We start from the raw sequence: 23508 nt of genomic DNA on the forward strand, positions 1-23508 counted from the left end.
ATAAAAACCACAAGTATTGGTCAAAAATCCGTACCAATCCATATCTTAGCTCAAAACACATCTATAGAAAATGCTGCAAAAGGCTGGAGGGATGGAGCATGCTTATGGAAAAAGAAAGAAAAGAAGGGAAAGAGGTGACATTACTCTAAAAACCTGTGACTCACCTATGATCTGGGAGCTCCTTATTGAAATAATAAGTGAAAAGCACAGTATTGTGATGATGGGGAGTAGCTGGCAGATACTGGAGCAAAACAAGAGTCTAGATGTGGTTTTGATAGATTACACAGAAGCTTCTGAAAGCATGTCACGAAATGGGAACCCAAAAGCATCTGGAATTGGGGAGGGAAATGTATTAGCTACGACACACCAGTAGAAGAGGAGATGAAAGCACTGTGAAGGACATTAGGTGACTTCTTGTCACCCTTCCTCTTCGTTGTAACTTTGCTTCTATTATTTGCAAAGCTGAGATGCACTGAGAAATGTTAATTAGTGACAAAAGAAGAAAGCCTACCTCCTATCTACTTAATACAACAACTTGAAATTACATGGTCAGGAGGAGGCAAAAATTAATTTCCCAGTTAAAACTGCAAGGTTTTTTTGAAGGAAATAATAATTTTATGTAGACTGAGCAAACCTGTGTATATTTCACGCCAAAAATATCTCATTGAAAGTATCACCAATATAGAAATAGGTACAGAGGTGAAAGAATACATAACAGTACTAAACATCGAATGTGTTGGGAATTCTTCAAAAGATAAAAAATGAAGGTGGCTTTAAAGAAAGAGCACTTTCAGAGACATGTACAATTTCTAAAGATACTTCCTCATGGAAAATACATTAAAGGTAATGGACATAAATGCCATTCACTGCAGAGAGAGGCTGGACCTGAGGGAATTGTACAGTAGGACAAAGCAGAATTTAGCACTGAATTAAGCAGTAAACATGAATGCGGATGTGAGAAAACCTTTTTGTTGATCAGAGGATGATAGAGGAAAAGGGCTGAGAGCATATGGTGATGGTAAGCTATACCAGAGAGCGAATGCTGTCTAACTGGCTCTCGGGCAATGCTCCAGGACTGGATAGGAAAGAGACTCCTTCTAAGTGTCAGCCTTTAGATAGACAAGTTGCACAGTCAGGGTGGATTGGGAAGAAGCTACGTGCCCTTTGGGTCACTTTTCTCCTGACATATAAAGAACTAGTTTTCCTATTGGCATGCCTATAATACATTGCTTCAGAGCTTTGTAAACATTAAATGTTCCTAAAGAGTCACTGCTTCTGGTAGTTATTGGAACACATCTTCAGGCAAGAATATATATTTTTAATTTTTTTTTTTTCTGCAATGTCAACAATGCTACAAACACATACTTATCTGGCACACATATCACTGTGTTTCTCAAACTTTTGGCTCATCTGTCCTTGTCTGACCTGCCGAAGACCAAAAGTCTTCTCACCTACTGTGACCTTGTGAAATTCATTCTGACTCCCAGAGAAATCACTACTCATGGTGTGAAAAACCAGACTATCTCTACCACTGCTACTGCATTTTATGTTACATCTTATGCCCCATTGTGCCTCCAGATCAGCACAAACGCATCCCATCATCCCACCTGCCATCTCCCCCTTTCCCTAGCTCCCCTCTAGCCTTTCCCTGTCATGGAGCTAAGTCTGTTTCTCAGGTACGTTCACTTTGACTTGCAATGCAGCAGAGAGATGGTTGCGTTGGTGGGGCTTCCCCCTCCTGCTAGGCTCCAGCAATCTAAGAAGCAGGGTAAATTCAGCCTGTTTAGAGCTAGCTTGAGACTCCCAGCACTGCTAGACCAGTTTATTTCCCACTGCTCACCCACAATTTAGTTTCTCAAACTGCTTAATCCCAAAGACCATCAAGCAGTATCCAGTGGACCTGTGTGTTAATCAATAGCAAGCAATAAATTCAGTACTGTGGATGACATGATTATATTTATTTGGAATATAGACTGCAGACCCTGTAACATGGTATCATGTCCATTAAGTACAGCATTCACAAATAACATTCAGAAAGAAGAAAAATAGCTAAAACATCATGCAGACTTTATCTTTTGTGTCAGGCTACTAAGTAATTTAAGCAACACTGATATTTAGAAGGCTGCACGTCTGTCCTGTTAGGTACAAAATGCTCCAAAACTCTTTCACTGGACTCCTCATAACCCAAACACACAGAGAAATTAAATAGGGGTTGTCCTTATAAAACTGAGTCAGGCTTTGTGCCAGCTGACTCGCAAGCATTGTTTGAAAGATTAAAATAACACATAATTACACCAGCTCTCTAAATCTGACCAGGGCTCAGAGGATAAATGCCTTACCTCATTACGTTTAAATATTCTATCTCAATCTGGTTTAAAACAGAGCAGAGGCTGTGAGCTGCCAATCTGCTGTACTGTTAAGAGAACAGAAATACCACTACAGACCGGGCTGTGGGCTCCAGCAAAGAGCTACACTTAGTATTTGGCTTTCCTTCCTTGTCCCCTGCTCCTCAGCTCACTCGCTTCCAAGGATCATCACTTCACCCAGTATGACTGCATGTCAACTCTGATTGAAATGATCCCTTTTCTCAGCAGACAGCGTTTCTGTGCCTGAAGTGCGATGTTATTTACCCATTACAGACCACATTCCTGCTGCCTAATTCATGCCAGTGGCTCCCACTGTCGCCACTGAAGAGCACCAGCCAAAACGGCGGCTTGCCTATCTGAAGCACCCTCTCAGAGGTGAGTCATGCACCCCTCATTTGACTCTCAAATAGGTGGAAGTCACAGTCTGTGTAAGGGAGAGTCAGAGCCAGCTGGCGTCAAATCCAAGATCATTTAGCTCCGGTAGGAACGGAGGCTTTGAGGAGCCAATTTAAGATGGGACAGAAGCCCTGTGAGAAGCCCTGGGCAAAAGCCCCAGCATCACTCATCTACCTCTCTATTGCTTCCAAATCACTAACACATTCAGGACATATAACAAAGGAGACATTTTTGGCAATTGTACAAGCAATATCAGCAAGCATTTCATGCAACAATTAGTCTAAGATGCCCATGTGTCAAATTTCCCATCTAACCCAGCAACACCGCTCTGCATGGCTTTCCTGACCATCGCTTACCTCTTTTAACTTGTCCAGCTCATTTTGCAGTGTCTGCTTGGATACTTCCACCTCGATGATTTGCTGCCGAAGGATTTCATTTTCATCTTCTGCTTTAACACGTTTCTCCTCCACGCTCTCCAGCTCATGGTGCAGTCTGACAGAAACATCTTTGGCTACCTGGTCAGAAGAGCACAAATGCATGAAGAGGATCCCTGAGGAGCAACAGCTACAGTATTTCTCCTACAGCAGGAAGCATATTACAGCCCTAGACAGCTCAGAGATTTTAAATTCAGTTATGAGACTGTTGATGAAAGACTCCAAGCCTTTCAAGTACCAAAATGAATATTCATTTCTAATAAAGAAATCCAAGATGAAAATACATTCGATTACCCATCTCCAGTTCCTTCTCCACATTAAGCTAAGGCAATGTCATGAACAGCAGGAGGAAACAAGCGGATACCAAACCTGCACATCAAAGTCCCAGTATATCATGTTGATAAAACAAAAGATGAGGAATTGTGCTGTAAAATTGACAAGTCATCGATCAAAGCTGCATCCGTGCAGCAGTCTCATCCACCTGAATTTGCTGCTCCATCAGCAAACACAACTGGGCACGAGTGACATGAAAGCACAGAAGTATATGATATCTTAGGTTTTCTGAGGCCAGCCTAACTAGCTGGAATATTTACTCCAAAAACATTTGGAAAGGTGATTCATCATGCAAAATGATGGATTACTGAATCACAAGTCAGCAAAAACAAAGCAAACTAACTAAAAAAAAAAAAAGACCTCAATATTCCTTTCACTCAAATCTTTGTACAAGATTTTTACTGAGTAATGTATCATTTCTATCATTATAAGGTTATCATTTGTTTTCTATCATAAAAGAGAAAATTAGGTCTGACATTTTGAGAAGTTTGATGACTTGATATGTCACTGTCATTTCCACTCCTGGGAACCAATAATTCCAGTTTCAGAAGGTTTTATGTTTTGCATTTTTAAGTACAAAATGCTTAATAATTCTAGTGGTAAGCAGTCCCTCTCTAGAGAAGATATTTTCAAAACAGCTACAAGACAGCAATATTAAGACAGACAAGTAAAGCTAGATAAGCACCATGCCTATACAAAGCTTACTCTTGATGGAAACATTTCTGAAAAATATACAAGCTTTTGACATGAACACAATTTTTACAGAAATCTATGTTTTTATGGGAATAGTATTTTGATTGTCTATTTTGAGTGTCTAAATATAATAACAGCCTGCTCCTGTTATGATTAACTTACTAGGCACTAGGACATGCAACTTTGACTAGATTTTTTCCAGTTATTTGGCATAAGCTTGAAGTGAAAAGGAAGGAAATGGCATGACTTGGGAAAAGCACATCAGGTTTTGTTTATACAGTTTTGCAAAGCTAAGGTTTTCTGTAAAACAAAATCCTTTAAATCTTTCAAATGCACAAATGCAACTTGACTGCATTTATTTCATTTTGAATGTAAGCACATGCTTTTTTAGTCACTAAGACATCTTTTTATGATGATAAGCTGAATATTTGTTCTCCACAACAGAAGGAGGAAATTGGTCTTGACATTTGGATAACTACTGCCTGGTTTGTGTGGCACCCCGCCTTCCATTGCAGGGAGCAGAATCCCCATTTCCCCTCTTTCACCATGAATATAAATCTCTCACCCACCTTTAAATCTTGTTCCAGGCTCCTAATGAGCTCTCCATCCACATGGCCTGTTTGTGCAACTTTCAAGCTTTTCTGTTCTGCTTTCCTGAGACGATATTGCAGAATGCGGCAATTCTTGTTTGCCCGGTCCAGCTCTCGACGGAGCTCCTGCAGCTGGTAAACATCTTCTTCTAAATAGCTGTCACGCATTTCTTCCATTTCAGCCCGAAGTTCATCCAGCTCATCCTGTGAGAAGTCAAAACAGTGCTCCATCATACCTCGAATCTCACCCATGGGAGCAAAATAGGAAACATGCTCACTAGGATACCAGATTAATGAAGTGATACAGATTGAAACGTGGAGCTCCAGAAGTCATCGGAACAGAAGTTTTATCCCAACATTGAGTAATTATGCTGAACTAAATTAATGAATACTTGTTACATTTCTTACAGTTGCTTCAATAATTAAAAACAGACCAGATGCTTGTCTGTCTCCTGAAACCGGTAACACCTTCCTTTCACCATCCCTAATTAAAAAGTACATAATACTTTGCCATTATCTGACCTGATCCCTTGCTTTGTTTAGACTACAGTAAACCTCCTCAACATCTCTGTGTTATGTGCCTTTTTAACAATGAGAACTTCCTAAAAATGAAATTGTCCCTTGAAAATTTTAATGAATCTTTATGCCAAATACCGAATTGCTCCATGGGAAAATGCTGTCTCATCTGAGCCTAGCACTGTGCACATGCTTAATGACAGATGGTTGGATGTGAGAGAAAGTGGGTTTCAGCTGTGTGCACGGACATTTCAATAACAGGGCCACAGGGACAACATAAAACCTGTGCCCGTGGGAATTACCTGGTCATTCTTTTCTGGGAATCATGAACTGTCCCAGTTCCACATCATACCATGAGCGGCACATGTGCTCTAAAGTCAGATTTAAAGATTTACGGCTGAACAGGATAAGCTCTATCACTCCCTTTTGTTTAATCTGTGCGTGACTGAAGCTCCAGAGATAAAACTCTTATAAAGGTCTTCCAAGCTCAGGGGTACAAGTCATTAAACTACTGCGTGAGAGGAAAACTATGACTCTACTAACTTTGTTCAAAGTTGAAAAAAAAAAAAAAAAGTCAATAAAAAGAGCCAGGAGGAGTATATTTAAAATGAACTATTAATTTTTAAATTTTTTTCTTTAAAATTGAATTTGATATTACACAGATCAAATTTTCTGTGGAAAACATAAATAAGATTCAAGCAGAACTTGCAGCAGGGCTAGCTGCTCTGTTACCTCACTTCAGATTTGTGACACTTGAAATACCAAGGATAGCTGCAGAGTATTTCACACTTGTATTGGGTGGAGAAGACACTGCTATGGTGTTAGCTCCCTTGACAAAGCCCCCTCCAGCCTGGACCATTCCTGTCCAGTCCCCCCATGACCATGTCCACCTACATCCCTCCTGATAGCCCTCTCAACCATTCCGCCTTCCCATGGTCTAACTGGATGGACGGTCGTGTTTCTGCCCATATTCATCTTGCTCCACTTGAGCTTTAGTAAGAAATGAGGGACAGATCTTGCCTCTGAGCACAGTCCTGACCAAAGGAAGATGTGTTGAACTTCTTTAGCCTCGTTATTGTAGTTACTTTTGAATTATAGCGTTACTCTTACTAAAATCTTATTCACATATAAAAAGCTCTAGTATTTAGACAGTGGTGTTTTAACTTCAGTTAGCTGAACCAGCATAAGTCTAATTTTAGGTAAGAGCAAGACTTGTTATCTCTAAAATGACCATTCTGGGCTCAGCAGCAAAGCTTTTTTCCATCAGTATGGTCCACCCAGGGCTCTACACAGTTCTCCCTAGATACTCATAAAGGACAGTCAGATTTTCTTACAATCCCACCATAGCACTATACATTCTTAATATATTCAGATTCCTGCTATAGGGGCATCCTGCCCCACAATCTCCCTGGGACAGCTGCAGGAGCGGGATATTTGTGAGGATGGAGGAGCAAAAGAGTTACTGCCCCATGAGCTGGATCACACTTGAGCCATACACTGTCTGAAAAGGAACAGAGCAAGCACAGTAACAGAAGTTACCCTTGCAGCAATGGCATCCTCAGAAGTTGCAAATACATTAATTAACCACAAACAGCAGACTGTGGGGAAGCAAACGAGCTCTGCAGACCAAATCCAGCAGAATTCTTTCGAAACAATTCACAGTCCAGGTCATACCTACCCCTTCTCAGAGTACGGCCAGATATTCAGGCCAGTTTAGAGCTAACACACTAGTGAAGATTTGGTGAGTGATTGATATTTTTTTAAAAGGAAAATATAACAATATATGCTTGAGTGAATTGGGGAGGAGGCCTGGTTTTCTTTTTAATGTACACACATTTTCCAGTATGCTTCACATTTATGGAGGCTTCCAAGAAGTAAAGTAAAAGTTTACCCAGTAAAGATAGAGATGCAGAAAAAAAGTCAAGCTTTTAGAAAATGGTTAGAGAGGAGCTACGCCTTTTGAACCTAAGAAAAGGAATATAATTTTGTGTTACCTGTATATTAACTAGATATTTCGGCTAAAGTAATCACACTAAAACTACACTCTTTACATGTCAGAGCTAATACAGCCCTCTGGAATGAACAGGACCAGAGTTATTGCTTAGGGCTGTCTGCAGACTCAGGAGATGAATCTACTTCAACTAGATTTAAGCTCGATTAACTTTTTAATTTCATCTTCAGAATGCTAATGTTAAGTTAGATTAATAGTTTGGTTGTAAACTGAGAATTTTGAAACACAAATCCACAATAAAGGGAAACATCTGTCATCACTAAATTAATGGGATCTAGTTTACAATCTGATGTTTATACTTCAAGAACTAAGCAATGGCTTTTGTGTACTAAGTGGCCTGCAAAGAGCAATTATAATGTTATTGCTCATCTCTTAAACTCGCTTCTTATCTGTATCAGGTTTTTGAATTACTAAATCTAGTCAGCTTCTAAAGACAAATAATCCACAATACTTGACTTCAAAACATTTATTATAACCAAATTTGGAAAGTGAAACTCACATCATTTTAAACAACCAAGTCCCTGAAACAATCATCCCATTGAAACTGAGTATTTGCAAATCCTCGCAGTGGGCAAGGGGAGCTCTCCCAGCCTTAAGAGTCACTGTGTCTCCATTGGAGACTTGAATCCAATGTCTTTCCTCCCACCAAAGAAGTTCCCTGAAGAGCTGCGAGCATTAGCGTGAGCTGTATTTCAGTAGATGGGCCTGTCTTTTTACTTCCAGGAAAACTGAAGTTTTCTTCGTCTCCCTTAATAGCCCAACTCTGACCTTGCAAGTCTGTGATATTTTTTTTCTTCTTGCCTCTGATTTTGGTTAGAAATCCACTTTTCTGTAGTGTAATTTTACAGATAAACTAAAATATGGGATAGTATCAAGAAACCTGTACTTTGAAAGTCTCAGTTTTGTTTTTACTGAATTGAGCTTCTTTTACACACAATTTCTTTTCTACTCCCAAAACTTTCATATAAAAAACAGACTGTGTCCTGACTCCTTGTATTTAGGAATATAGAATCCTTTGGATGAGCTTTTAAACACAGCAACATACATGCAAACACAGTGACAGCACAAACAATTTTGACAGGAGAAGGAGCAGAAACCTCCCCATGTGGGCTGTACACAGCACCGGCCCACTTTCTGCTGTATTATTGCAATGCCTGGGGCTTGGACCTACAAAGTCTGTCCAAAAGGGAGGAAAAACCCAAATAGGACAGTTTACACCAAAGACATAATCTTGCTCTTGATACAGGCCACAAAACCAGTGGCAAGGGTGTAGATGCTTCTAGCTTATAACAGCTTATTCTCCTTGGTAGGTACTTGTGATTCTGCCATAAACACTGAAGCCTTGTGTTAGCATCTCTCAACTCATAGCTGTTAAAATTACACCTACAAAACCAGGACAGCTTAAACTCTTCTTCTTAACTGATGTGTGCACAGCAAACAGAAGAAGCTAAGTTAAAGACCCAGGGAAGTGGAAATTACAACTGAAACTATGATGGTCCTACTTACTAAAGTGGCAATCCTACCACTTTGGAGGACAACATGTCAGTCATTACAGAAACCAAAAGTAAAAGCAGCAAAGCCAGAACCTTGAAAATCCCAAACTCAGTAGTTTGCAAAAAAAGATGCTTTGGCTCTGAGGCAGTTGGAAATACTACATAAGCCCAATTCACAATTTCATTAAAATGTATTGTTCTTATTACTATTACTATTATTGCAAGTGAGAATTAGAACTCTTTTCTCAAGAGGTGCTGAGTTTTATTCCATGAACTTTAATATTGTAAAACTGAAAAAAGAGATCAGAATAGGCACTTAAGAGTAATTAAAACCAACAAGTAAGAAAGCAGCCATCCTTCGTGCACCTAAAAAATGGAGAGCCTGCTCCCTTTCTTAAACAGGGAGGACCTACTCCAGGATCCTAAAGTGGCAACTGAAATTTGAAGGTTAAGTGCCAGCATAAGAAGCTTCACTTTGCTGTACATTCCTGTAGGGGATGAGAGCCTCCTCTTGACCCCTTTTAATTTAATGGTAATTATATTATTACCTTTAGTAAGAACAGCATCAGGCAGAAAGTCCTGGAAGAAATAATATTGTTTAGGAAAAAGCTAAACTGCTTTGCTTTCCAGACGTCACCCTAGTCATTAGAAAGAACAAATGGAAGTACAGGAAAAACAAAACAAAACTTCCTAACTGGCAGCTCTTTCCAAATTTGCAGTAGAAATCCAAGTTTCTGAGTCTAACCACATATGGTTTCAGGTACTTGGCCCAAATGACTTCCTAAGGCCAGTCATTTGGGGTCTAATAGGGATCACTCATCTGAGATTCATGCGGTAGCTGTATAAACACAGGGACACACACAAATAGCTGTTCCATTTGCAGGATCCCCCTAGACTTCAGTGCAAAAGCAAGTGAATTAGGATTCATTGTTGCCATGTCAGTGTGCCAAGCCAAGGTGAATTGGCTGAAAGAGAAAAAGTCTGTGTGCAGTTTACATTGCTGTGTAGCCCAAATACATACTGATGGTGTCATTTCACGTCTGCACTGTGCAAATTGAAGACTTGCCTGTCAGGAGAAAAGCCATTATCTCATTAATACCTTTACTGATGTCATGCTTGTTTATTATTGATTTAATTTACAATGAAGTATAATTAAGGGTAAATTACAGGAATATGCCTTGCTTAGGGTTCCTAAAAAAACCCAAAAAACCAAAAAAACAATAAAACAAAGAGAGTAAAAGAGTCAGGCCATGCAGCTATTACACTGAGTCATTCCCACTGAAACGACCAGGAATACTTGCACAACTCATGGGCTGTGTCTACCCAACCAGTATGGTTGAGATCCATAATGAGGTTTGAAAGTAAATTTTCCAATCAGCCTCAATGACTGTGCACTCCTACAGCCCACAGAGCACACAAGAACTGGATTCCTTCTGAAATAAAATAAACAGAGACCTACACTCCAAGGGTGCACTAAATGTGCTTCATTACTCTTGACTCCTCCGGACAACTGTAAAACACATGCACGATGCAGATGTTTCTTTCAAGGGGCCAGACTGAATACAGTTCAAAATAAGACCCCTAAATTGCACATAAAGACAGAGGTAGAGGCATCAGCACCAGCTGCATCTAGGTCAGCCTGCTGATCTGCCCTCACTGAGCTGAATTACTGACTAATACAGAAAAAGTTCTTAACTCGGAGTGTGAACAGAGACTAAAAACTGGAACCCAACCACAAGTCAAAAAAAAAAAAAAAGAATTTTGGAAATTACTATTAGGGAGAAATTCCATGCAGAAAACAGCATAAAAGAGGTATAGGTACTGAATCCATTACTATGCATTTACAATTACATATATTAGCAAACTTAAGATCTTTAGGCTCCATTGAATTAGAACACAGTGTCCAGAAGTTATACACAAACTCAGAAACATCTGCAAAATGGGAAGACAAAAACATACAAAACCAATAAACTGTGAAGTATTTAAGCAAATGTAAATGAAGGATGAAATTAAATTGTCTATGTAAAAAGTGTAAGTATTTATTAATTTAGCCAAAAGTCATTCTTATAGATTGTGCCAGTATTCTTTTCCAAATAGAAGGTTATTATTATACATTAAATGAAATGAGGGGAGAGTGAAGAAGGAAGGAGGGGTGGAAATTACAGTGGGTAGCTGCTACTGTGCTGGTGAATCCAGAACTTCTGGAAAGTCCTTGATAAATCTAAGATTCATGAACTGTGATTTTACGTAATCTCTGTTTTCATATTTTAAATATCTCAAACTGTCTTTATGTGGGAGACTGCTGCTGCTGCTAAGGAATAAACACATCCCCCATATCACTTTATAGCAGTGATGCAGTAGAGATAAATATGCTCTAAAAGGCTTTTGGTCGGGAAGAAAGCAACAACCATTATTTTTGCCTCTTGCAAAATACGCTAATGAACCTAAAGTCCCTGGGCCCCTGATATTATTGATTAGCTCTCAAACCAAACTACTTTATAAGTCATGCACTGATCCAACGTTGCTTGAAGCTTGTGCACAAGACAAGAAGAGAACTGAAAAACTGTAGGACCGCAAGCACCTGTTGACTTCAAGGCTGGTTTAAGTTGGCAGGATCCAAAAGCAAGAGCAGCGTCTGGCAGCTTTTCTGCTTCATTCAAGCATTCGCCCCAGTATTGTTTCAAAACGCTTCCTTGACTGGGGCGGCTGAAGCCCTTCGAGCAGTCATCTGCTTGGTGCAAAACTGATATCATCCACTGAGGGCCAGCAAGGGAAACTATCGCCTGGTGCATCACGCAACTAATCCCCTCCAGCCTGCGCAGGGGTTGACAGGAACACAGCTGAGGCTGAGCTATTCTTCCCCAAAGAGACATTTCCCTCTGGCAGCTGATTGTCCCTCTGGCTGAGCCACTGCACGCGGGTTTTGTGCCCCAGGCAGGGTTATCGCCTCCGTTCTCTTTGGGACCAGCAGTCACCAGGTGGCAAAGCAGCATGTCAAGCAGAGATGGGGGGACAAGCTTTGTTTTGCCAACCCCGGTAATCCTCACTAAACGGAAAAAATTGGTCCCATCACTTCGCATCATTTTTGCTCTGCAACACTCTTTGATGTACACAACTCTCTGCAGGTTAATAAAAGAAACAGTGCTATTACTCCTCATGAGTTCATCTCAAGCCTACGGACTCAAAGATCTACAGTTTCAAGGGAGCCAAGAATTACAATGTAACCTCATATGACACGCACTGTGATTTTAAACAAAAATGAACATCCTCTATATGTTATCAGACTGGAATAAGGGGCCTGGAGTGGCCCCTTATTCAATTTATAGCCAGCACATGACAGAGATAAAAATGAACATAGAAAGAAAAAAAACAAAGCACGGTAAACAAGATGCTTATCTAATAAATCCAAGACAGCTTAGAATATATTTTTTGTGCTAGTCCACACTGTAGCAGCATTTCTGGCATGTTGAACTTACACCAGCACACGCACAAAGAGAAGGGCCAGTAAAGCACAGCAGAGCAAGGACCAGTTTTCGTTTTAAGGACTGTACAAAATGTTACGCCTCATGCGGGATGCTGCTTTCACATTGTGGCTGTGAAGGATGTAAAGGGAAAAGGAGCATGTGTCATGACTAAAATACCACTACTCTTTCTGTGAGCACATTTATTTAATGAAAGCAATCTGTATTAAACTTTGGCCGAGACAAAGCAAGAACATTTTCAGTTGCTAAATTTTGGGCCCTCTTTCTTGGGATCCCTCATCCTTTAGAGGGATCTACACCACAAAGAGCTTCTGTCAAAGTTTCCCAGGACTCACATAGTGCATCATACTTCTCTCTGCTGGAGACTAAAGTAATCCTGAAAATAACCACTTGTGTGGGCAGTATTTTGCTATTATTAGTACTAACAGGACTGGCTAGCAATAACTAAAACTTTACCTTCTACTAGCACTTACTGATGACCTCCTGGCTCCACAGAGCCAGCCACCACTACATAATTTCTCTCATACACCTCAATACATAAGTGATACCTTTAAAATGCTGCTGTGGTATAACAGTGTTCCCCCATAGGTAGCTGAAATAAAGTTACACAAGAAATACATGAAACTGAAATCCATGATGAAATTTCACAGAGGCAGTAAAAGAAACACTTTCCAGTGTAAACACTTTGCCTCAGCCACTTCATCTACAGGCTGAACTTTATGGATAGTTGGCCACTGCTGGAGTCTAAGTCTCACTTAGGGTAAAATCACAGTCCCTGAAAATATATAAAGTGATAACTTGATACCAGATTGAGATTTGGCTCATAGTATATGAAGTCTGAGACGTTTGCAGCACCCATAGTTTGCTCTGGAAAGGCTTCCATGGAGCATTCTGGGAGACCTTCTAGCACTTCTTGAGCAGAAATTAAAACAAACAATTGTCTTTGTTTTGTTTCTCTTAGTAGCCCTTTAATCGCCAGTTATCTTTAGCACTAAGTCTATGTGTATGATGTATGTATATGTATACACACTATGCTCTATATTCCAGACTCATGAAAGATATGTGAAAGACCTTCCTATGTGAAAGATAAATTTCCCTGAAATGGGCTTTAATCCAGCAGGAAGGGATAAGGAGCAGTGAAAGCTACAAAATTCAGCATATGGCCACACTGAGGAAATCAACAGCTTCTTCTGGGATTTATCTAATCATTTGTCTACTTGCAGCTGACAGCTTCCCTGTTATCCCTTAGCCCCCGTCCAGTAAAAAAAGAACATGGCTTGCTCTGGTACCAACCAAGAGAACTGTGTCATAAGAAACACAAGGAACAAACCCACAAGTAAACAGCTCCAACAGTGCTGTTGTTTTAATTTGCAGAAAGTTTTTAGAGGTTTCCTTAGAAAGGAAAATGAAGTTTGGGGGTTCTCCTGATAACTTTTGCACCACTGAGAGGATTCCAACCATTTCACGAGAGGAGTAGAACTGCTAAGACTTCATGCACCGAGGTGGCCAAGGAGAGCAGACAGACCATGTACTCATGACCCTCAAAAAAGGTGACACTGTGAGCGCGTGGCTTGCACTGGAAGTCAACTGAGACACAGAGCCCCAAGAAACCAGTCTGTATTATCCTACTGGTCTCAGAAATACTTGTAGCCTGAAAAGGTTATAGTCCAAATCAAAGAAGGGCTGGGACACAATTGCTGTAGATGATGAAGACATCAAGGTGAAAGTCCTGAAGACACTGTTGCACAGTGTGAGAATTTTGAAATGATGTAGAACCAAGTTCTTTACCTAGGACTTGCCAATGTCAATCAGGTCCTGTGATCAGAAAGTCCCTAAGTTGGGACAAATGGTGGTCAGTCCTCGACAATTCACAAACACTTTTTTTAAAATTTTGTTTCCCATAGTTACAAACTACCTTCAATATGAAACAGGAGGCTTAACACATTCTTCATAATGGGGTAAAGTTTCAGTACTATAATTGTGCAAATCCCGTAATGCAAAGAAATGCTCCTGGGCTTTTGGCCTCGGTGACTTCTGACAGAAATGCCAGTTTACCCACTCCTAAAAGCAATTCCTATTATGAAATCTGATTTCATTACATCTCCTCTTGTTTCTGGACTGTCAAGTAGAACAGAAGCCTCTGATAAAGGCTCTCTATGCTGCTTATTTTTCACAGACTATTACATTTCCCTAAACATACTCCAGAGTTTTCCATCCAATGAGTGATACAAAAGCTTTGCTATGTGGTAATAATTTTTATTGGTCTAGTTCTGTATCATCCTTTTCTAGGTGACCAGCAGTGCTCACAGTATTTCAGGTACACCCCCTGATCTGTGTAACAGCTACAGGTCTATAAAATATTATAATATTTTATTTGTTATTCTATGGTCAGTTCCCACTGAAATCTAACATAATTTTTGCCTGCAGTTTCACATTGAGTGGAGATTTTCACTGTTCCTTTTCTCATTATGTTCCCGAGTTAACCCAACACATTTAAAACCCAGAAAAGTGCATACTAAGTCTTTCTTCTCTCTGAGCACTTCAAATTTTCAATATTTAGATTTATTTCCCATCATCTGGCTTCATTTTTCACTCATTCCTCGGGGGTTAAGTCTAAAATCAAGTTCTGTCTGGTCTTTGCTGGATTTGGCTTAATATAAAAAAACCTTAATGTCATTTGAAAATTTTGCTGTATCATTGTTCGTTCCTTTTTCCAGTTTATTAAGCAGCACCAGACCCAGCAAAGAACTTTGCAGCACCCCTGCTGTTAACCTCTTGCTATGATGAATATCGGTTTTTGTCCCTCAGCCAAAACCCCTCAACAAGCCCAGTCTATAACTTTATCACCCTTCTCAGTCCCACGGTTATACCCAACTCTAGTCCTCATCTGAACAAAATTCCAGTGGATTTCCAGAGTAATTTTGCTTGGCAACAGGGTGTTTACAAATTCGGGGAACAAAGAGTGTTCTCACCAGCAGCAGAGTCAAATGGTACAGTAGCTGCGGTTACATGATTATCTCAGTTTATCTTATTTATAGATCTTTATGGATGTAGCCTCTTTGCTGTGCCAAAAGATCAGATGGTAAGTCAAGCCCAACTAAAAGTTCCCGCAGGTCAACCCGGCTCAGAGCACGCCTGAATTTAGCTTCCCTGTTTCTCCAAGGATGAATGCACATAGATGTACTTTTCTACCTCCACGAGGATGCGATGACACGTTTTATTGCTGCTATTGTTATTCTATTAGTACTTCACAAAGAGTGGCTTCACTTTCCAGTGATAAAGTAGCACAATAAACAGACAATATAACGTTGTCATCCTTTCCACGTCAAATGAGGGAACCAGTTTTGGCTTTTTTTAAAGGGTGATATTGAGAAAAATAGTTCTTGAAAAGCAAAGTCTTGCTAACCAGTAGAGTGTTTGTCGTGTTTTAGGAAGAGTGGGAGATTGCTAAGCTACCACTACGCTAACCAAACATAACATTGCCACAGTACATGTTGCACCGGACTTACGTTCACCCAACCTCCACAAACAGGGCTTTTGTAGACAACCGTAACCACACGCTTAAGTCCCTCATCTGCCCTTAAGCCGTGCCACTGCTCCGCTTTTCGGGGCAGCGCCGAGGCGCCCGGCTGGCTCTCCCTGCCTCTATTTCTCTCACTCGGGTGAAACTGGGCATTTGTTCCGACGGCGCTTGGCGGGGGGGAGACTTCGGGCTGCGCGAATCCACTCGCCACCCCCAGCGGGGACCCCGCAGTCCCGGGGAGCAGGGGGCTGCGCCGCTACCGCTGCCGCCCCCGTCTCCTTCCCGGGCGGGGACCCGCCAAGGCCGGGCTCCGCGGGCGATGCTCACCTTGAGGTACTCGTTCTCCGAGCGCAACTCCTCCACCTCCCGCTGCAGCTCCTCCGGGGCCGCCGCCGGCGGCTCCCCGCGGCTCGGGACTGGCCCCCCGCCCGGGGCCGAGGGCAGCGGATCCCCGCGGGGGCCGGGGGGCGGCGGGACTCCGCGGCCGGGGCCGGTGCGGGGCTGCTCGGCGGCGGCGGGCTGGGCGGCGGGCGGCTCCCGCTCGCGGTCGCTGGAGCCGGTGCCGGACTCGCCGTCGCTGCTGGCGGCCGGGGCCAGGCGCTGCTCGTCGGAGAGCGGCTCGGAGGGGCAGTCGGAGAGGTCGGAGCTGCTGTCCGTGTGGCCGACGCGGGCCAGCGTCGCGGCCGCCGCCGCATGGCCGCTGGCTGCCCCGGTGACCCGCTTCCCTTTCCTCCCCTTGCCGGGCGGCGGGGCCGCCTCGCTGCCGGGCTGCCGCCCCCCGCCCCGGCCGCCGGGGCCCGGCTCCGGACCGCGGGCCGCCCGCTTGGCGCAGGGGGCGGCCTTGGTGCCCGCCCTGCCCGCGGCGGTGACAGCGGCGGCGGCCTTGGCGCCCGGCGCGGCGGGGCGGCGGGAGAAGCGGCCCGGCGCCGCCAGGAGCCCCGCGGCCGGCGGGTGGGCACCCGGGTGCGGCGACGGGGGCGCCCGGCTGGGGAGGCCGGGGGACTTGGGGGGGGCTGGGGGCGGCTTGGCGGCGGCGGCGCGGGGGTGGAGGTCCTTGAGGAAGGGTCTGGCGGGCGACGGGGCGCGGTGCAGCCTCTTCTTCTCGGCGTGCGGGTGGTGGTGGCCGGGCGAAGGCGGCGGCGGCCGCAGCGCGTCGCCGGGCCCCGGGCCGGGGCCGTTCAGCGCCTCCATCGTGCGAGCCGGGGGCGGCGGGGCGGCAGCGGCGGCCGCGGGGGCTCCCGGCGGCCGCAGGAGCGGCGGTCCCCGCGGGGCGCAGCAGCAGGACGGGCAGCCTCCTCCAGCCTCCCCGCTCGCTCTCTCATCACTTCTGTTTCTCCCAGCCACAGCCCTCACACTTTTCTTTCTCGATCCCCCTCTTCCTGCCCCCCCATCTCCTCCTCCTCCTCCTCCTCCTCTTTCTCCCCGCTGCTCTCTCCCGAGCACTGATTTGTTTCAATAAAACGAGCCCAAATCCCCCGGTGGCAGCCGTCTCCTCCTCCTCCCTCTCCTTCCTCTCCCGCTCCACTCTCTGCCTGGCTCAGCTTGATGCAGCTCAAGTTGTGATGCAGCCCGACAAAAACCTCCTTTTCTCCTCAATCCGAGGCAAAAGCGCGTTTCCCGGCTGCCTTCGCCCGCAAGTCCCCGCTCAACCCACCGGCACCGCTAACCCCATGGCTCGCCGCTGCCCCCAGCCCTTGCTCCGGCCGCCGCCGCCGCCTCCGCCCGGCTCCTGAAATAGCCCCGCTGCTGCCGGGGCCGCTCCGGCGCGGCGCTGCCCGCCTGTGCGCAGGATCCGCCCCCTCTGTCAGCCAGCCAGGCTGCTCACCCTGTAAACTACTTTCCTCGAGCTGCCTGCACGCTTTGTTATAGGGGCGCCTCTGCCAGCCGCTTCCTATCAGAATCTCTCATTTGTGAGGAAATGTTAATTTCCGAGCCATGAGCTGTATAGCGTTGCCCGTGTATTCTTTTCCATTTTTTTTTCCCGAGCTAAGACTCCATGAAAACCGTCTTTTCAGAGATTCGCAGCAACAAAACAACAGCCACCGCATTATCTCTGTGCTCAAGGCTGACACAGGTTCACCCAGAGGCATGGCTGAGTATCCGAGGGAATCGGCAAGTTCCTGAGTGTGGCTAAACTACAAAAGGCCCGGATCCATCCTTTTGGAGCGCGGGGATGTGAAATTACAGCCCTTACATTTGCAAAGCACCGGCAGAGTAAATGAAAGGGAGGAGAGGCTCAAGCGTGGGAAAGAGGCACAGCCTAATGGGTAAAGCAGAGCAGCAGCAGGAAGGATATTTCTGACTCCTCCGCTCGGGCACAGAAGGACCTTGGACAAGCCGCGGTGGCTCCCTTATCTGTCAAACGGAGGTGCTAAATGGGTGCTTAGCTCATTAAATCCTTGGGAGGTTCAAGTCTCCCGCTCCTGAACGGCAGTGACTGCAGCGCGCCCCGGGGAAGGGCAGTCCCGAGGGGTTTTTTGTGGGACAGCACCCTGGGGAGTTCCGGGTCCCCTGCCCCGCTCATGTGGGCGCAAGGTATTACCTCGAAAGGCAAAAGCCCCAGAGTGTCCCGGATGACTGCTGGAGCCCGAGGGCACCGGGCTGTGAGGGTGGCCAAGGTAAAACCGGCCGCTGGCTCTGGCAATTCCAGTCGGGGTCAGTTGCCAGGCGACGTGGGGCACCTGAAACTGTCCGGGCCAGTCTGCCGGGGGCTCCTCGTCCCGGTAAACGAGTGGAACACTGATTTAGCCTGCTGAATAGCAACACAGCTGCTGCCGCATGAGTATGCAACAGGTACTTCTTATTTTACAAAGGCTGCAGAGGTGAAAAAAACTATATTCAAATCAGAGCTCTATTTACAAGTCTCCGTCAGCGAGGAGCAGCTGCTCAGCCCCGCCCCGGGCAGCGCCAGCCGGGAGAGCGCCGTGCGGGCCGGGCTGCGGCGGGGCCGGGCTTGGGGACGGCCCCAGCACCCCGGGGAAAGCCGGGGCTCGGGGGCGACCCCAGCACCCCGGGGAATGCCGGGGCTCGGGGGCGGCAGCGGCCGGCGGCGCCCGGGATCCCTCCCGGCCCCCGGCGGGCGGGACGGACCCTCCCGGCGGGGCAGGGCAGGGCGGTGCGGTCCTTCCGCGAGTGGGCAGGAGATGAAAGCCCTGCTACGGGGCACTCAGCGAAGGGATTTGTTGCTGCTGTTGGGTGAGGGCTTTTAATCTCTTGACAGATTCAGCTTCTGTTTACTGCTCACGGTTCCCCCCCATCCCCCACCCCCGCTTTGGCATCGCTGCCGGGGGGCTCGGTTCCCGCATCCAGATGTGCCTTTCAGGTCACACGGCGAGATGTCCCTTCTGGCAAAGATCGCAATTGCTGCTGCCGGTCCGTACATCTAGTAGAGCTACCGGGAAGACGTCGTTGGGCCTTTAGAATTTCTACAAAATACTCCGAGGAAAGAAAAACAGTAAACCCACTCACGGGTGTAAGTCCCCTCGTTCTCCCTCCGTGTACAACATTAGTAATTGTTGATTGCGTGAGATAACCAGTCTACAGAAACCATATGAAGCAGCTCAGGTAGACTTTGATCTAGAAGGATGACTTATGAAATATAAACTATTGTTACATTTTAATGACAGCATTTGTGTCAGGCCATCACACATTATTGGTCTTTCCTACCAAGCTGTTGTGCTCTTAGCTGGGGGTTTATTTGCCAATAAGCTGCTGGTCAGTCCAAGCAATCCTCCTTTTCAATAAAGTTTGAGTGCGAAAGAGGGGGAAGTTGCTGTATTTCATCCTGAGAAATAATAATTATTATGGAAATACTACATATTATGGATGTTGCCCCAGATAAGAGATATCAAAAAAGTTTTTCCCTACTATATTGCCACTTTAACTTGTTTTTGGTTATAACTTTCAAGAATAGATGGGAATTCCAGCTTTCCCTAATAGATTTGCAATGTGTTCTATTCCTGTGATGAAAGGGGAACTACTCTGTAATAATTTATGAGTAGCCTGTTTTGACTTTGCCCCATGAACAGAACAGTTCAATGCAAAAAGAAAATGAAAGGAAAAAGTATGGTTCAAGATAAGCCACTTTTCTACAAACAATAGCTGAGAGACAGTGCCAGGCTTCTTTGCACAGGAGGGGAAAAGAATTTGGGAGGTGAAAAAAGGAGCACATTCACAGAAGGCTAGGAATTGTCCGGGAGAATTAATCTGAGACACCAGAGTGCCTGACAGAGTCCAGTTTCCTGTGATTACCTTGTAAATTTTACATTGCAAATACATAAGTTAATATTTTTTTTGTATTTTATGTGTGTGGGGAGGGGCTTCCCCACTAAATGCTTTGTTTCAACTGCTAAAGGCTTTATTTTTTAAGATGTCCTGTTATATCGTTGTGCGTCACTGACCACAAGCTACCAAAGGCAAAGAGGACCAAATCTCAGCCTGACTTCTCAGGAGGTGTCCTCGATGAGTAGACCCTCAGAATAATTATAGAACCCTGACCCCTGACGTGGCAGGGCGACCTGAGATTAGAAATGGGACTGGAGAGTAGATACCTCTGTAAACATATATCCTTGTATTCTGTGCATCTTGCTCTCATTGAAACATACAGTAAACTTCGTTATCCTTGCATCCAGAGGCAGCACCAGTTTAACTAGGCATCTTAATGAAGTGATTTATTTACATCGATGCTCAAGCAAAATAGCTGTGGAACTGAAAACATGCAGCAGCAAAACTCATTGGACTGAGATGAATATTCAGTCACGCTAAGATGCCTTTACATTGTACTGGCAGTATAAAGCATTTAATAACAAAGAAATGCAGCTTCTGCAACCCTCGCTGGGCACGTGCCCGGCTGGATGCAGACAGCAGATTTGTGTGGTGTGAGACCAGCTGTAGCATTTTGGCTGCGTTCCTCTGTCCTCTGCTGTCTGTGCGATTCCATTTGGAGCTCTCTGCAAGAGTGGTGTAAATAGACACAGTGTGGATGAGAATAAGACCCTAATATGAAAGCTAAGTACATACCACAGAAATCTCCATTGGGCTAGGCAAATGCCCAGTAAAGATTACTGATATCGTATTTCTTACTTATTTATATCAAAACATTTCTTCCTTTACTTAAAACTCACTAATGGTTCTCACAGGAACATGCAGGCACAGACTACCACGCTTACCCTAATTCTCCTCTCCCTTTCTTTTTATTTGCTTGTAATGTCCAATTGTTTTCTCTTATCATAAATTAGTCATACACTCCCTGGTGGTGGAATGGTCTCTTACATGCTTGTGTAGCTCTTAACATAATAGGACGTCTGGGTGTTGGTTGAATAATACAAATAATCAGACATAACACTTCTACAACAAATTTATTTTGGCAATACTGGTATGCTTTGTCTGATTAATGCAGACATTTGATAACTGAGTTGTATTTACACAAATAATTACGAAAAGTCGATGCTAAGCCTGACTACTTAGATTAGCTATCGCACATCTTACAAAGCATAAGGCACAGGTTTTGGCAGTGCAGGGCTGTCTAAATTCTTTTCTAGGGCCGAGGCATGCAAGAGTTTAAAATTACTTAGAGAAGATGTGAAGAGGCTCAATCTAAATGTAAATTTGTCCCTCAGCTGGCCCACCTTACAGCAGCCTAAGCCTAAACCTAAACTGTCATTTTCTCCTATTTCAAATCCCTATTTGAGATCAATGACACCAGAAGAGCAGGGAACTTATAATGTCTGGGCTTGAAGTTATAAGGGAGTACTGATGCTTACAGAGTTAAAACAAAATAGTAAATGAAACCAGGTCACATGTATGGATAAAACAGCATATACCTGGTTGAGCCTGTCATTATTCACTCTGTATATGTTGTGAATGATGAGTTGTTATTTCTTTGTGGCCATGTTGTGCTGTGTTATTATACCATCCTGGAGGAATCCTAACCAGGGCCAGCAGGTGTTACAGTAACACATTAACAACAGCAATGAGGCATAGCTTCAACAGAAAAAATGTGTGACATTTTCAAGTTCACAAATGCTATTTTTCTGCAATGTCTCCCTCAACTGCTGTCTCTCCTTGGGGGTTTCAAAGCCCCAGAAACCTTTTTTTTAAGCTTTATTCCTGGTCCCAGGAGTTATATCTAGATTGTGACTGCTTGCTCCTTATTTGTATAAAACCCTGCTATTAAAGGTTTCGGTTCTTTACTGGAGCCTCTGTCCTACAGTAATAATATTACTGATTGCCATAATGCAATTGGGGAATGGAAACAATTGCATCAACTAGCTCCTAGTCCTAAAGGACTTCAGTACTAGAAGGGCTGAGGGAGACTTCAGGCATCTTCATCCAAAAGTGTGATCCCCCAAAGCCCATGACCCAACCTCATAGACTCCCAGCTCTGTTGGCCACCTTAATTTTGGCCATAAAGCTCTAAGGATTACCAGAGCTTTTTCCTGGTATGTCTCTATGCCTGCTCACTCAGAGCCAGCAATGGAGCCCCTAGGCATCATGCAGTCACCACTAATGCTTTCTTATAGGGACTGAAGTCCTCACAAAACACAGCAGCAATCAGCTCTGTTGGGTAAAACAGCAGCACCCCACCTCTTGCAGAGGGCCTGATGACCATGTGGTGGGGCAGCAAGTGGGATGTTGGGCTTCGAAGTCTTCTACAGCCTGCAGGGATTAAACACCAAACCCCCAACTACGAAGAGGCTGGTGGGGCTGGCTGACCGCTGTCAGTCATTCCTGCTGGTGTTGAGCCTGTGTGTGTGTATGTATGTGTGAATTTGGGCCTGTCCGTGCAAGCAGCAGGTGCTTCCCATGGGTGAAGCTCTCCTACCCTTCCTGAGCGTGGAGCTACCCCTTCTCCCTGTTCCTCCAGCTCTGGGTTAGTCACCCTCGCCCAGGCTGAAATCTGCAACCCTGGTACAGGTGGGCATTCCCAAGTGTGCGTGGTTCCTCTTTCAATGTCCAGGGAAATACCAAAGAGCTAGAATATGAAGTCCTACACATCCAGCACTACAAGGCTGAGTTTTTTCAGTCTGATGTTTGCTTGAGAATCACAAAAGTTCATGCTGAGGCCTGACTTCATCTATTACCCACTGTCCCACCTCTGCATAGTACAGCCAGCTGTAATGTCCAATGGGAAAAAAACCCTTCAAAATTATTATATTGAGTTATCATACCAAGTGACTTCCGTGAATCTCGAACACCAAGGAGCACATACCATGCTATTAGAGCTACTGCCTATTTCAGAACTGAACAAGTCAAACATGCAGCTTCCAATATTAATGCATTTGTACTTTTCCTCCTCACAAACCACCTGCAACGTCAACAAACACCCACATGCACACTTCAAAATTTATCATCTGCTTCACATTGTAGGTACAAGAACCTGGTCTTGTCTGTAGCAAAGCACTGCATACCACTCATTTTCCAGCTCCTTAACTTTCAAGGAATCATTTATGGCATTTCAACAAGTCTCTCTTTTAAAGTAGAATTAATATAGCTTCTTCTCTTTCTGGTTAACCCTTACATACTACAGTTCAACTCAGTTGACAATCATTACTGGTTTTTTGTTTGTTTGCCCTTGCCCTTTCCTTTCCTTTCCTTTCCTTTCCTTTCCTTTCCTTTCTTTCCTTTCCTTCCCTTTCCTTTCCTTTCCTTTCCTTTTCAGGGGGTAACTGT

The 23508-nt window shown here is 44.5% G+C and overlaps 1 protein-coding gene across 14 annotated transcripts in view; it reads right to left on the reverse strand.

Moving 5' to 3' along the window:
* MTCL1 (microtubule crosslinking factor 1) overlaps nt 1–17582 on the reverse strand; it is a 107896-nt gene extending 90314 nt beyond the window's left edge. For 10 of the 14 annotated variants that reach the window (XM_065629363.1, XM_065629358.1, XM_065629356.1 and 7 more), the window contains exons 1-3: nt 16165–17582; nt 4792–5016; nt 3119–3277 (exon numbers count right to left, since the gene is read on the reverse strand). In XM_065629363.1, coding sequence (XP_065485435.1) covers nt 3119–3277; nt 4792–5016; nt 16165–17028 — 1248 coding nt within the window. In that variant the 5' untranslated portion in view covers nt 17029–17582. The remainder of the gene's footprint in view (nt 1–3118; nt 3278–4791; nt 5017–16164) is intronic. The other 4 variants (XM_065629366.1, XM_065629364.1, XM_065629362.1 and 1 more) reach the window with 1 other exon arrangement.
* Between the last annotated feature and the right edge of the window lie 5926 nt (nt 17583–23508).

This window comes from Caloenas nicobarica, chromosome 2, assembly GCF_036013445.1.
Source record: "Caloenas nicobarica isolate bCalNic1 chromosome 2, bCalNic1.hap1, whole genome shotgun sequence".
Taxonomy (NCBI): domain Eukaryota; kingdom Metazoa; phylum Chordata; class Aves; order Columbiformes; family Columbidae; genus Caloenas; species Caloenas nicobarica.